Source organism: Ursus maritimus, unplaced genomic scaffold, assembly GCF_017311325.1.
Source record: "Ursus maritimus isolate PB19 unplaced genomic scaffold, ASM1731132v1 scaffold_18, whole genome shotgun sequence".
NCBI classification, from domain to species: Eukaryota; Metazoa; Chordata; class Mammalia; order Carnivora; family Ursidae; genus Ursus; species Ursus maritimus.
In genome coordinates, this window is record NW_024424230.1 from 327,460 (window position 1) to 342,596 (window position 15,137).

The window sequence follows — 15,137 nt, forward strand, 5'->3', positions numbered from 1 at the left end:
ACTCTGGTGTATCTTCAAGGGTGGTGGGCTGCCGTCCTGGACAGCACAGAGTCGGGGACTTGGGGGGAGGCTGGGCTGCTGCAGGAGCGAGGTCCCCCAGAGTGGAGTCATCTCATGCTGTGTCAGGTGCTGCTGCGTGGGCCGGGGAGGAGACAGCTGGCCTCGCGCTCCCTGGCGGGATGGAACGTGGCGTTGTCTCTAGGCCACATGCTTGTCAAGTTCACATGCTGAACTTGCTCCCTGTTCCCAGCGAGCATTTCCTCGAGTGTACTCTGAAAACAGCTTTATGCAGCAGCCTTCGGAGGACTTAGACCCTGGGACAACTGTTGCAATCAGAGCTTGCACAGAGATGAGTTTTCAGGGGAAAACAAGTTGTATCCGCTTTCTCTCTCAGCACAGCAGACATGTAATGGGCTTTATGCCACCTCTGACCTTAGGAAATGTCATTTTTCAATTTTTGCCCAAGATTTCCTCCTCCTGCCCCAGGCACTTCTACTGGAAGAGGGTAGGTTTGGGGAAAAATAGTTCAGAAAGTAAATTTCCTAATACACGGAAACCAAGATCTTGTCCTTCTGTTCCAGTGTTTTTTGTTTTTGATTTTAAAACAAATGCAAAGAGGGCTGGGAGCCAGAGCTGCTTATCAGTGTTAAAACCAGTCTGTTTCTGTCTCTTCCTCTTTTCTGTTCTGTTTCTTTAAATGTAGCTGCAGATACTAAGGATGAAGAAATCAAGGTCCCCCCCAGGCGGTCGTATCTGGGTACGTACCACAGCGCATGAGGCTGCTTCAGTCCTTCTGTGCACTCTGTCCCCTGCTCCGCCCTCACTGTCCTGCTGTGTGTGGTTCCTTTTACTAAGTGCGGCCATGTCTCCAGCAAACTAACCAACCCACAGCCTGCTGTGTTTAAGCATGAACTAGTTCCTAGAAACCTTCCCGTTGTGCGTGGTGCGTGCGCGCGCGCGCGCGCGCGTGTGTGTGTGTGTGTGTGTGTGTGTGTGTGTGAGAGAGAGAGAGAGAGAGGGAGGGAGGGAGGGAGACGGAGGTGGTAACAGAGACGATCAGAGTACAAGCTTTGGAATGCTTTTGTCAAGTGTTTACAAAATGTTCTGTTCTTTTGATGCTATGGTAAATGGAATTGTTTTCTTAATTCCATTTTGGATTGTGCATTGCTATCTTGTAGAAATAAAATTGGTTTCACATATTGATCTTGTATCCTGTGGCTTTGCTGGTCTCATTCATTAGTTCTAATGGCTTTTTAGTGTATGTTTTAGGATTTCTGTATAAAAGATTATATCATCTGCAAATATAATTTTACTTTTTCTGTTCCGATCGGGGCTTTTTCTTTTTCTTGCCTAATCACCCTAGAATTAGAAGTGGCTCGGGTGGTGAGTACAGATACACTTGTCTTGTTCCTGGTCTTAATGAGAAGGCATTGTGTCAGCATCCAGCAAGTTTCCGTAGATGCCTCATATTAGACGAAGCAGAACCTTTCTACTTGGAGTTTATTAGTGTCGTCTTTATTTTAATTGTGAAACGAGTTGGCGTTTGTGTTATGCTTTTCTGTGTCTGTCGAGTTGATCGTATGGTTTTGTCCTTTATTCTACACTGACTGATATTTGTATGTTGAACCAACATTGCGTTCTTGGGATAAATCCCATCTGATCGTGACGTGTAACCCTTTTTATAAGTTGCTGGATTCCGTTTGCTACCATGATGTCAAGGATTTTTGTGCCCATATTCACAAGAGCTATTGCTCTGCCTTTTTTTTTTTTTAATTCTTGTGATGATTTTGGTTTTACTATCAGGATAGTACTGGTCTTATAAGTCAGGCTGGGAATGGGAAGTGTTCCCTCCTTTTCTGTTTTAAGTTTGTGAAGGATTGGTATCAATTCTTTATTAATTAAAATTTTTTTTATTGAGGTGTAATTGACAGATAACATCAGCTTCAAGTGTAAGTCAGTCTAGTTAACATCAGTCATGGTTACATGGTTACAAAATTTTTTTTTATGATGAGGACTTCTAAGATCTACTCTCACTAAACAACTTTCAAACATGCAACACAGTATTGTCAGCTGCAGTCTCCATGATGTGACTTATTTATTTTGTAACTGAAAGCTTGTACCTTTGACCATATTCACCCATGGTACCCAGCCTGAATCCCCCACCTCTGGTAACCAGCAGTCTGTTCTCTGTATCTGTGGGCTTGTTTGGTTTTGTTTCTTTAGATTCCACACATAAATGCAATCATATGGTATTTGTGGTTTTCTGTCTGACTTAAGTATTTTCTAACTTCCTTTGAGATGACTTCTTTGACCCATTTTTATTTATGTTGTTTCACTTGCACATATTTGTGAAATCCCCAGATTTCCATCTGTTACTGATTTCTAATTTAATTCATTGTAGTTGGAGAATATACTTTGTTTTATGCTAGTCATTTTACATTGAGGCTTGTTTCGTGGCCTCATGGAAGGTCTGTCCTGGAAATGTCCCATGTGCACAATATCCGTTGCTGGTGAAAGTGGCGAGAGTCTGTTAGTTTCACAGAGTTCAGATCCTTAGTCCTCTTCCTGGTTGTTACACCCATGACTAAGAGCATGTATTGAAATCTCACACTATTTTTGAATTATTTGGTTTTCTTTACCCTTCTGTCAGGTTTTGCCTGCTCTGTTTTGGGGGACTGTTGTTAGGTGCATCTGTGTTTATAAGTTTATAGTTTTATCTGACTGATGGATTGGCCCTTTAGTGTTATGAATTGTCCCCCTATTTCTAGTAATTCTTGTTTTGTTTTAAAGTCTCTTTTTTTCTGATCTTTTTTTTTTTTTAAGATTTTTCTTTTTTTTTTTTAATTCAACAGAGATAGAGACAGCCAGAGAGAGAGGGAACACAAGCAGGGGGAGTGGGAGAGGAAGAGGCAGGCTCCCAGCGGAGGAGCCTGGTGTGGGGCTCCATCCCAGAACGCCGGGATCTCGCCCTGAGCCGAAGGCAGACGCTTAACCGCTGTGCCACCCAGGCGCCCCTCTTTTTTTCTGATCTTAGTATAGCTACCACAGACCTCCTATGATTGCTGTAGTATGATAATTTTTTTTATTCTTTTACTTTTTCTAAAAAAGATTTTTATTTGTTTATTTAAGAGAGAGAGAGCGTACATCATACATGAGTGGGGCAAGGGGCAGAGGCAGAGGGAGAAGCAGGCTCACCGCTGAGCAGGGAGCCCCACGCGGGACTCGGTCCCAGGACCCTGAGATCGTGACCTGAGCCAAAGGCAGACGCTCAGCCGACTGAGGCACCCAGGCACCCCTCCATTCTTTTACTTTTTACTTGTATCCTTGAATCTGAAGTGTGTTATCTGTAGACAGCATATAGTGGAACTTAAAAAGAAAATTCATCCTGGCAATTGTGCCCTTTGATTTGGGTTCTTTAATTCATTCATGTTTGATGTTACTTTGATGCATTTGGGTCTGTGTCTACTGTTCTACTGTTTTGTTTTCTGTATGTCCTATGTCTTCCCCTCCAGCTAGTCCTTTACTGCTTTCTTTTGGATTAAGCAAATGTTTCCTAGTGTAATGTTTTAATTCTTTTAGTGATCTTTTATTTTTTTAAAAGATTTTATTTATTTGAGAGAGAGCGAGAGAGCACAAGCAAGGGGGAGGGGCAGAGGGAGAAGCAGGCTCCCTGCTGAGCAGGGAGCCCGATGCAGGACTTGATCCCAGGACCCTGAGGTCATGACCTGAACTGTAGGCAGACGCCCAACCGACTGAGCTGCCAGGTGCCCCTTTTAGTGATTTTTTAAGCTGTATATGTATTTTTATTCTCTTAGTGGTTGCTTTAAGGCTTATTACATGCTTCTTACCAGTGTCTATTTCTACTAACTTAATTTCTACTAATTAATTTTTAATCATGTAAGAGAGGAAAGCAGAAGAAATATGCACTTATATTGTGTTTTATAATCACCCACATAATTACTTACTTACACTCTGTTTCGTGTAGATCAGCATTACAGTCTGATGTCACTTGCTTTCAACATGAAGCACGTATTCTTAGTATTTCCTGTAAGACGGGCTTGCTAACAACGAACTCTCTCAGTTCTTATTTATCTGGGAATGTCTTTATTTTGCTTTTGTTTTGAAAAAAAAGTTTTGCTAGATGTAAGGATCTTGGCTGACAGTTTTTTTTTCTTTCTAATGTTTCATATATGTTAGTCATTTTTTTCTTGTTGATTTCAAGATTTTACCTTTTTCTTTTCAACGTTAGACTACGACATGTGAGGATGTGGACGTCTTTCTATTTATCCTACTTGGAGTGTTTTGAGCTTCTTGGGTGTGTAGATTGATATTTTCATAAAGTTTGGGAAGTTTTCAATAATTGCTTCTGTGAATATTTTTCTTACTCTTCTCTCTCCTCACCTTCAGTACGTCCATCTTGTATATGTTGGTTTGCTTAATGTTTTACATTTCTCTGAGGGTCTGTTCATTTTTCTCAATTCTGTTTTCTCTTTGTTCTTCAGATTGCATAGTCTTTATTGATCTGTCTTCAAGTTCACTATACTTTTTAAAAAAGATTTTATTTATTTTTGTGAGAAAGAGAGAGAGAGAGGATGGGTACACACAAGCAGGATGGAGGGGCAGAGGCAGAGGGAGAAGCAGGCTCCCCACTGAGCAGGGAGCCTGATGCGGGACTTGATCCCAGGACTCTGGGAACATGATGTGAGTGGAAGGCTGACACCAAACCAACTGAGCCACCCAGGCCCCCTTTGGTTATTCTTCTGCCAGCTCAAATCTAGTGTTGAGCCTCCATAGTGAAATTTTTAGTTTAGTTATTGTACTTTTCAATTTCTGAATTTTCATTTGGTTCTCTGATTTTCTGTATGATGAAACATTGTCATCATGCCCTCTTTTACTTTATGATTTCCTTTAGTTCTTTGAACATATTTATAGTAACAGTTTTGAAGTCATTTCTGCTCAGGCCAGTGGCTGTGCTTCTTCAAAAACAATCTTGTTTCTTTTTATTTTTCTTCTGTGTATGGGCCACTTTCCCATTTCTTTGCATTTCTCAAATATTTTGTTGAAAACTGTATATTGTAAAATATTGTAGCAACTCTGGATACTGGATCCCCCACCCTGGTTTGGGAGGGGGGCTTGTTTGCTTATGTGTTGGGGGAGTTGGCTTGACTAGTGTCATCTCCAACCCTCTCCTCCCCCCGGCAAGGCTGTGGGTCTGGCTGTCTTTGACTCTCCTGGGTCTCCTGTGCAGCTTCTGGGTGGTCTGCCTCCGTTGGAATCACACTCCCCTGTTGGCCTCCACGAATGGCTGGTAGATGGCTCTGTTGCTTTTGATAACACCCTGGGGCGTGCAGTGCTTTTGGGTCTGATGCAGGTGGAGCCAGGCAGGGGGACCTCATTGCTGTGTCCCCAGGAGGGCTCTCTGTGGCTGTTTCTGTCTCATAAACTTTGAGCAGGTCTGCTCTTCACTTTTTGCTATAACGGTGCTGCCAGCTTCCTCTTAATCGGGGAGCTGCCGGCTTCCTCGTAATTGCTCCACTACCGGGTTCCCCACTGTTTTTATCAGTGCCTTAAGCTTGAACTTGTTCTGTTCTAAGCAAAGGTACTCCCTTTGGGGAGAGCTACAGAGCTGTCTGTTCTTACGCGCCCCACTTCTTGGGCAGCCCCTCTGAACCCCTGCTCTGGAGCTGGTGGCCGGGGCAGCGCTGGCTTTGGTGGAGTGATGCCCCCTGCTCTGTGTGAATGCAGTGAGGGGATTGTAACCCCAGGTCTTCTCGGTTTGCCCCTGCCAGAGTGGGACCTCTATCCCATGAGCAAATTGAGCTAGAACAGTGTTCTCTGGTGGCTGTGCCTGGGGTAGAGCCTCTGCTGTGGGAGTGGGGGCTGGGTGGGGGCAGTGCCCTGACTTCTCTGCCCTTCTTGCCTGGAATAGACTAGGAGCTGAGCTGGGGGATGAGAAGTGCTGGTGGCCTGCTGCTCGTGGGAAGAAGCCACGGCCCTCTACTGGGAGCTCTGTGGGTGAGGGTTTCCTGGCCGGCCCATCTGGAGTAGTACCTTCACCACACAGGACTTGGGGGAGGCAACAGGCCATGTCTCAAACACTCTTCTTAAATAGATGTTTCTCCATTGCTGTATAGCCTTAGGACACTTTACAGAGATGTTACATGATTGATTTTTAGAAGACACAGCTGTTGTGTTGTTTTGCTGGGGAGGGGGACTGCCATCCCATTCAGTTTTTAACTGACAGGGTCTCTGGTGGCCAGAGTTAACAGAGGAAGTTTCAGGCTGGGAGAGCAAGTCGCTTTTCTGTTTTTATTTATAGCTGCCTGGCGGGTGGACTTGGGGCCTTGCCCGTTCACAGTTCATTTAATGTTCAGGGGGTAGAGTATTCACCTGAATGGAAGGTCACGTCCTCCATTAAGTTTTTAGAAGTAGCCTTAAAACTTTAACTGAAGGTGCTGTTTTGATTTGGGGAAAAACTGTGTTTCGCAGTCCATCTGGGTCTAGGCCTTTCTGGTGTTCTTTCTGCTGAGGACAACCGGGGATCTTGTGTCGTGAGTCAGCAAACACCTGTCTGCAGTGCCGTGGGCCCAAGTGAGCAGCCTGCTTGTGGGTGGGCGGTGCAGGGCACGTGGGGCCTCGTTGTGCAGTGTAGGGTGCCCCACTGAGCAGTAATTATCAGCAAAACAAAAGGCCCAGAAATCCAAGAGGATAAAAGGAAAAGGCTTCTGCAGTTTAGGGGGGCCAAAGGTCAGCCCATCACAGAGCCCACGATGGGCTCACGTCTGCTGGGGGGGTCAGCCACGGGGACATGGTGGGCTCCCTCCGTGGCAGCATTGTTGAGCAAGGGCTGGCGTGCCTGCCTACTGGTTAGTCATACTCGGCTTCCTGGGGGTGGAATGGGGCCTGCGGATCCCTGGGTCTCTCCCTCATCGCAGTGGCCTGCTGGTCTGCCTGGCAAGGGTGGTGGTGTAGGTGGACAGGGAAAGGTGGGTCAGTACGGTGAGCCCCGGCTCTGAAGGCTGAGAAGGGCGTTTACAGCCCTACAGCAGATCGCGTTGCGTTGTTGTCTTTGCTAACCCGCTGTGTCCCTGTCGGGGCAGAGTTAAAGCTGGAGTGGCCGTACCCCACCTTGGAGGGCCGGCTGCCTCCCGACCAGCCCCTCCCTCACACCAGGAGCCCTGCAGGCCGCTGCCCCGGGCTTTCTCTGGTGGCCCCCGAGGCACCGCGTGCTCCTCCATAGGGCCTGGCATCCCCGTCTTCTTGGAGCGTGAGCCCAGGGACGCGTGGTGGGGGATCTGGGCTGTCCTCCCAGAGTGAGCGGGCTCTTAGCGGAGTCTCATAAGTGAGCAGGCATGCCTTGTGTTGGGGGGGGTTGGCGCGTCCAGAGGAGCCGAGGGACAAGAGCCGGATTTTAGTTTGATCCAGGGTTTTGAAGGAAGGACTGAGGGTTGTTCTGTTTTCACGGAGAGTTGATGTTTAAACATTTAGAATTTTTTTGAAAGACCACAGAGTGAAGGCGGAAGTACAGTTTTTTTCCTTGAGCTGTTTGAGAGTAAGTTGCTGACTTGCTGCTTGGGGACGCCCAGACCCTCCAGTGTTGCCTCTGGAAAGCGGGCTTTGAGCCTCCGCAGCCACACTGCTGTGTCCCCATCAGACTAGCCTGGCACCTGCCGCCCACCGCCCTCACCTGTTTGCTCCATGGTGCAGAAGGGTCCCTTTAGAGTCGCCTGTGCGATCAGCCATCCCAGGCTTCTCCTGTCGGGAGCCATTCCTGGTCCGGTGCTCGCAGGGGTCAGTTCCAGACCTTCGTCTTGGGGGTCCTAGGGGTCCTGTGGGGTCCTGGGGGTCCTGGGGGGGTGTTGGGGTCCTGGGGTCCTGGGGCAGCTCGTCTCACGGTCCCCTGTGCTTGCGGTGCCTCCGCCAGGGGCCTCGTGGCGCCATTCCTGGCTGTTGACCCGGCCCCCACGCCTCTGCCTGTGGTTTGTACCTGTTTCTGGGTGACACTCTGTTCGTCCTCAGTCTTCGATCGCTTTCCCACGTTGATGGTAATGGCGGGGATGCATGGCTTCCTGCCTCGTTCAGTCACTGCACCTGCGTCTGGTTGGCCTGCTGTGGGTCCGTGCGTCCTGCCTTGATTCTTGGGGGGGGCCTCTTGCATCCCACCACCTTGCATGGTCCAGGTGTGTGTGGTGCGGCCTCCGCCCCGCGGCCTGGACCCGGCCCCGGGGAAGGGAGTGCTTTTGCAGATGTGAGCCCCTGGCTGGGCGTGAGCTGGGACCTGAGTGCAGGGGAGGAGCCTGGCAGGTCCCGAGCTCCGCTGTGTGGTTCTCTGCGTCAGAAGCTGGTGGTGGTGCAGTCCGCTGCTGGGCTTCTTAGAAGCAGCACAGGGAGAGTCTGACGGAGCAGCCGTGGCTGGAGTCCAGCTGTGGGGTTGCCAGGAAGGAGATGGACGTGGACCCCTGGCCACATGGACTTCGTTCAGTAGGCTTTGTCGTTGACGTAGCTGACGCGGAGCGCTCAGTACATGCCAGACGCTGTTTTGAGTCTTTTATGTGAAATTAGTTAATTTTCATGCCGGCCCATGCGGAGTGTACTGAGACTTCCCCCATTTAATAGATACGGAGACAGGGACAGAGAGGCTGGGACGTTGGGCAGGAAGCACACAGCAGTACGAGGCGGGCTGGGCCCTCCAATGGGTGGGCTCTCACCACAGGCCCGGCTGTGCCTCCCCACCCCCCATCCTCTCCCATGGGGAACCCAGCCTGTGGGAGCATCTGAGCCTCCCAGCCAACCTGTCGGCCGTGGGGCCTGGGGCTGACCACCAGATACTAGGCTTGCTGCCCCTACCTGGCCCTGTGGTGGTAGGGGCGCCCACTGGGACAGGCAGTGTGAGGGGCCGCAGTGTGACGGAGGCTGGCGGGGTGGTGCTCGGCTTCTTGTGCAGGGGCGGGGCCTCCCTCTCTGCTGACGCCGTGGCCATGGCCACCACACGGCCACCATGTAAGGCATGATGTTGCCGTGGCTGCTGTGGGAGGCCCTCTTGGAACCTGCGTTTCTCCTCGTCCCTGGGGAGTGGCCGAGCTTCACCAGGAGCTGCTTGCCACATGGAATCTGGGGGTCCTGTCCCGCGGGACAGAGCCAGCAGTCCCAGTCCTGAGAGCCCCGCTCCTCCGACAGCGCGGCCCTGGCTGTCCTCGTCACGTGGCAGTGTGTGCACCGTGGACCCTGGGAGCCCCTCCACCCTCCAGAGGGCAACCCTCAGCTCACAGCTTGCCCCCAGCTCTGGGGCAGGGGCTGCTAGAGGCCGGGAGCTGTGGTCCGGGACCGGTAGCTTCTGAGGGACGGGAACAGCTACAGTGGCCCAAGTCCCCAGCACTCTGTACTTCTCGGGGCACCTGGGGGGCTTTTGAACATGGTGCATGTGGAGAGCCCGTGGCTGTGTGGTGAGCCCTGGGGTTCCCATCACTTCCTCCAGTACCTTCTGGTTGTCATTGTGGCCACGGCAGAGGGAACACAGCTGGCCCCCTGTCCTCCACCTGCAGGGCCCAGGCCTGGACCGTGGGGCCGCTTTCTTTTGCAGCTTTTTTCCAGCAGGAAGGACTTGCCTGAACTGGCGGGAACGGGCCACACGGGGTGCTCGCCGTGGAGGTCTGGGAGTTGTGTGTAAATTGCAGGAGCCGGATCCGCCCCAGGTTACGTAACTGTTCCATCACGAATGGGGTCTGCAGTGTAGCCCTAATAAGGACTCACCAGCCGGGAAGTGACCTGTGAGGTCCAGGGTGTCCTCCTCGGGGAAGGCCAGGGTCTCTGTTGCTCTTGCTCCTTGGGGTGGAATGTGGACCGCTGCTGCTCTAGGGGTCAGGCTGCAGAGCTGGGGGGCTGCCGTTCCCCCCGCAGCGGCTGGGGCAGAGCTGGGGCTGGGCTCGGCCTTGCTCCCTGCCCGGCTGGGCCCTCTGCAGCCCCATGAGGCCCAGGAGGTGTGCGGAGCGGTGCCCGGGCCCCCTCGGGGGCACGCTGGCCTTCCGCAGCTCTTCACAGAGCGAAGAGAAGTGAAACCAAGTCAGCAGAACCCCGTGCAGCATGCAGACCTCCTGGCCCTCGACTCCCTGAGCCGTGCGTGTGGAGGCTAGCAGCTGCCCCCTGCCCAGGCCCGGGCTCGGGGTGGGGGGCGGTCCTGCTACCTCCCTCTGCCCAGGCGGGGGCTCTGGGGGGTCCTGCCACCTCCCCCAAGCTCGTCAGGGGCAACTCCCCGTGGCAGCGGCCAACAAATGCCTTTTCTTCTTGAAACGTGACCTCACGATCTGAGAGAATGAAGAGATTCGTCATGGAGATTGATGGAAGGCTGTGTGTTTTTTTAAAAAGATTTATTTATTTGAGAAAGGGGGTGCGCGTGCGGGGAGAGGGAGAGAGAGAGAGAATATCCCGCAGATTCCCCATTGAGCGTAGAGCTCCCCCCACGAGGCTCGATCCCACGACCCTGAGACCACGACCTGAGCTGAAGTCAAGATTTGGACACTTCACCGAGCCACCCAGGCGCCCCGGGGCTGTGGACGTACAGTTTACCGACAGCAAAGTGTGCCATTTAGGTGGGCGTGCTGAGGGTAGTCACTGGGGCCCTAGAAGGGGGTGCCTGCTGCTCGCGTGTGCCCACGACCCGGTCCCCTCGTGGCGAGTGGAGACCCAGGCAGCGCCAAGCCAGGGGCGCGGCTTGAGGATTCCCTGCAGAAGAAAAGCATCAGGGCGGCCCCTCTTTCTCATCTGCCAGTGAAGAGTCGGGACTCGAGGTTCTGGGGTGCCGTCCAGGGTGAGGGACTGTAATTCTCGCATGGCAGCAGAAGGCCCGAGGCGGCCAGACTTACAGCCTGGACGGTGGCTGTCTTCCCTGCAGAGACGCAGAGGCCCGGACCGCCCTCCTCATCCTTGCCTGGGACCCTCGGGACCCTGTGGTAAGGGACATCCGCCTGTGCCATGGGCCCCCAGATCGTGGGTCAGTGTGAAGCCTGGTGGCCTGGCCGAGCGCCCGTCTGTGTGTCCCCCCAGAGACACGTGTGTGGGTGTGAACCCACAGTTTCAGCACGAGGGCTGCGGGAGGGTCGGCGCGTCGGTCTGTTCCCATGGTTGACTTCACGGGGCCTACGGGGGCAGCGTGGGCACTGCTGCCCTGAGGCTCGGGGAGGCTCCCACAGCTGGGGAGGGTGGCCTGTCCACGGGACTCCAAGCCTTGGACCTGTGGAGACAGCTCTGCGTGATGGGCTTCCAGCTGGTGGCTCTGCCTCGGTATCCCCGGTATTTGGGTTGAGGGCGTTGGGTGCTGACCTAAAGGGCTCTCTGGAGAGGGGCCAGGCATCTACAGATGTGCCTCCGGGATGCAGGGAGAGACATGAAGGGCTCCAGCCAGAGAGTTGGGGGCAAGGGGGCCATGATGCATCATCAGACCCGGTCAGCCAGCGGGGTGATTAAGAGCGTTCGCGGGCTTGAGGCCGTCCTGGGTCTCGGCACCCCACGGGCATCAGGCATGGTCAGCCCTGCTGTGTAGCCACTTGGTCCTTTAGAATGAAGGTGGTCAGTGATGATCCCCAGATGACACTGTGGTGTGTGGGGGCCCCCCTCTTCCTTGAGAAAGGGGCATGGAGGGGCATGGGGCCAGCTCTTGTAAGGGACTGGCCATGACCCCAGCAGCAGGGGCTCTTTCCCAGACCACCTGTTCACGCGGGGCTGGCTCGGGGGGGACCCTGGCTGTCCCTTGAGGGCACGGCCATGTCTGTGGGCCTGTGGAGGGCTATGGTGAGGAGAGGGCACAGGTGTAAGAGGACTTCCCTGGCGAGGAAGGGTTAGGAAGGCAGTAGAAAGGACTAGAGTTTGCTCTTTGGAAAACGTCATGGGTTCAGGAGTCCGCAGAAGGAAAAGGGAGTCTGGGGTTTCCCTTCCACCTCTTAGATCGTCAGCAGCGGTGTGGCTACTCACAGGACAGGTTCCTGCAGTGACTCTGGGCCAGCCGTGGTCACCTGCCAGCATGCTTCCATTATCCGTGTGACCATCTGAGCTTCAGTCGGACAGAACTGGCCCCAATTTTGGAGCCCTCTACAGGTGATGGGTGGATGGGTTGCTGAATTTATTCTAATTGCCCAGGAAACAATGACAGCACCTTATACTTGAAGTTTAAGGGAAGTATTTTTAACTTCAGCATTAGAAAATGTGCTTAGTGAAGTGGATATTTATATCTGTATCTCTCTATATAAAACATCATATACATTGAAACTATTTTATTACATATTAAAATTTGTTTTTTGAAGTATAATTCACATACCATAAAATTTACAGTTGAAACGTTTTTGAGATAAAATTTGCATCAAGTTCACCATTTTGGCCACCTTAAAGTATACAATTCCGTGGTTTTCGGTACATTCACAATGTTGTATAATCATCACCACTATCTAATTACAGAACATTCTTGGGGCACCTTGCTGGCTTAGAAGAGCATGAGACTCTTGGAGTTGTGAGTTCGAGCCCCACGTTGGGTGTAGAGATTATTTACATTTAAAAAAAATGTAACATTTCCATCACCCCAGATAGAAACCCTGTATCTCCCAATGTCTCCGTGACTCCAGCCCTGGGAAACCACTTGTCCATGTTCTGTCTCTGGATTTGCCGATTCAGGACATTTCCCGTAAGGGAGTGATCAGTCTGTGGTCTTGTGTGACTGGCTCCTCCTCAGCGTAACGTTTTCCAGATTTATCTGTGCCGTAGTGGGCATCAGTGCCTTATTCCTTTCCAAGGCCACGTGATGCTCCGTGATATGACTGTACCACGTTTTGCTAATCCATTCATCCGTTGATGGACCTTTGGACAGTTTCTACCTTTGTGGATAATATAGCTCCGAATATTCATGTACAAGTTTTTATACGACATGTGTTTTCAGTTTTGGGGACATACGTGGGAGCGGGATCGCTGGCCATGCAGTAAGTCCACGTAAATCATTGAGGAACTTCCAGACTGTTTTCCCAAGTGCAGCATTCTGCGTTCCTGCCAGCTGCACAGCCAATTTCCAGTTTCTCCGTATCCTCACCAAAACGTTACTGTCTTTATCACCATTGTAGCTGTGAAGCGGGACCCGCGTGGTGTGGTTTGTGTTTCCCTAGTGACCAGCGATGTTCAGCATCTTTCCCCGTGCTTCTTGGTCATTTGTGCGTCTTTGGAAAAGGGTCTCTTCAGGTCCCTTGCCCGGTTTTTAATTGCATTGTCATTTTATTGTAAAGCATATATATTCAAAAGGAGTGTTGCTTCTACAACTGACCCAGGAGTTCGAAAAGATGCTTATTTTGTAGGGCATTAAAAGTTAGTTTTGTTTCAGTTTTTCCTGGCACTGCTGTCTTAGGAGATGGACCTGGACGTGTGTCTTTTTCCCGGCAGTGGCCTCAGGATAACTGCCTCGGGACTGGCTTGGTGTGGGGGGGAGGCAGGTGGTGGAGACCAGCCAGGTCCTCGGGACCCCTCAGAGGCTACTCTCCAGGGTCCCCTGGTTCTGGCCATCACACCGAAGAGGTGCTGAGGACATGCCCCAGAGGGGGGGTTTGCCTGGCTTCCAGAGTGCAGAAGGCAGAGGCGGGGGAGGAGGAGGCCTGGAGGGAGCCCTCTGACCTCCCTCATCGGGGAGCTGAGCTCCAGAGCCTGGCATGCTGGTACGTGCCCCACTCCCTTTGCGCTTTGCTGGAGCTTCAGCCCGCGACACAGCGGCAGCCTGACTGTCGGGTTGGCGCTGTGGGGCTGTGCCGCGTGCCCACGATCGTGGCTCAGGTCGGGGGAGCCCTTTACCACTGTGCAGTTTGTGGGTTTGCGGGCGGGTGAGGCTGTGATGAGAAGCTGGTCTTGGCCTCGGACTGGGCAGCGTCGTCCTGCAGGCAGTGGGGCGGTCAGGCTGGAGTGCGTGCGTTGTGCCTGGAATGCTGGTGCAGAGGCCGACCGCACAGGTACGTGGGGCTGCTGTCCTCATCACGGCTTCCACGTGGGGGATTTTTAGGGTTCTTTCAGGCTTGATCTTCAAACGAATATTTGTCATAAATTCTTGGGTAAAATTACTGGCTAGGTTTAGAAACCGTCCTGGGGTTGCTTCTGTCGTGGACGGAAGTGAGATCCTTTCTTCCCTTTAGGTGCTGACCTCCCCAGGCAAAGTAAGACAGTCCTGTTGGGGGGCATTAATTTGGGAACGTTGGACTCAGAGGAGGTGAGGATGGGCTGAAATCTGTGAAAACCTTCGGAGCTGCAGTTCTGTTTAAAATTGGGACTTTATGGAAAATCCAGCCTTAGTTTACGAACAGGAGTCTGCTAGGTCATTACTGTGTTGGTGTTTTCCTTGTTAAAAACATTCATACTTGGGAGAATCAGGATGAATCGTCGTGTTTGGTGTTTTGTGCTGGTGTACAGCCGAGATGCTGTTTGCAGAGCCTTGTCGCTGGTGAGGATTGTCCCGCAGGGTCACTGGTATGTGCCCCCGCGGATCACGGGCCTAAACGCTCCTCTGCTTGGGGGGGGGGGTCACTTCCTGCACTGGGAGAGGACGCTGGCACTTACGAGTGGAGGCACCTGCTCCAGGATTTCTTGTTGGGGAAGAATCAGGAAGAAGGGTGCTGCTGGGGGCCAGGCAGGCACAGGGACTTGGTGATGGGCGTATGTCAGTGGTAGTGTCCTCGGGGCCGGGGCCAAACATGGCTTCTGCTCATGCGTCCCTGTTGGTGTGCTCTGTGGACACGCTTTTCATGGTGGTGTGCCCATGAGCACAGAGGCTGGAGTAGGGAAAACCAGGAAGCTTGCCATGTCCCCAGCGTTCCCGGCAGAGGTCTGTGTCGCCTGGAGGACCTTCTCCCTTATCAAAGTGGACATGTGGTCAGGCCACGGAGCTCCCCCCCGCCATAACTCCAAAGACTTGGGAAACAGGGAATAGCATCTTCCCACTGAAGAGGTGGGGTCCCCCGTACAGGGGAGGACAAGGAGCGCGTGAGCCCAGAATCTGACGAGGGTCGTTCCCCACAGGAATGGGTGTCTGTCCTGTGGTCTGGGGAGTGTGGCTCCTGAGAGCCCAGGGTGGCAGCAGAGCAGCAGATGTGAAAAGCCCGGGTCACGGAGGTGGGCTGTGTGGCCTG

At 52.3% G+C, this 15,137-nt stretch overlaps 1 protein-coding gene across 3 annotated transcripts in view; it reads left to right on the forward strand.

Annotated features, from left to right (window-relative positions):
* Positions 1 to 15,137, forward strand: part of SLC66A2 (solute carrier family 66 member 2) — a 53,004-nt gene that overhangs the window by 16,301 nt on the left and 21,566 nt on the right. For 2 of the 3 annotated variants that reach the window (XM_040632410.1, XM_040632409.1), the window contains exon 4: positions 704 to 757. The exons of the other annotated variant lie outside the window; for it this stretch is intronic. In XM_040632410.1, coding sequence (XP_040488344.1) covers positions 704 to 757 — 54 coding nt within the window. The remainder of the gene's footprint in view (positions 1 to 703; positions 758 to 15,137) is intronic. 3 annotated transcript variants of the gene reach the window in all.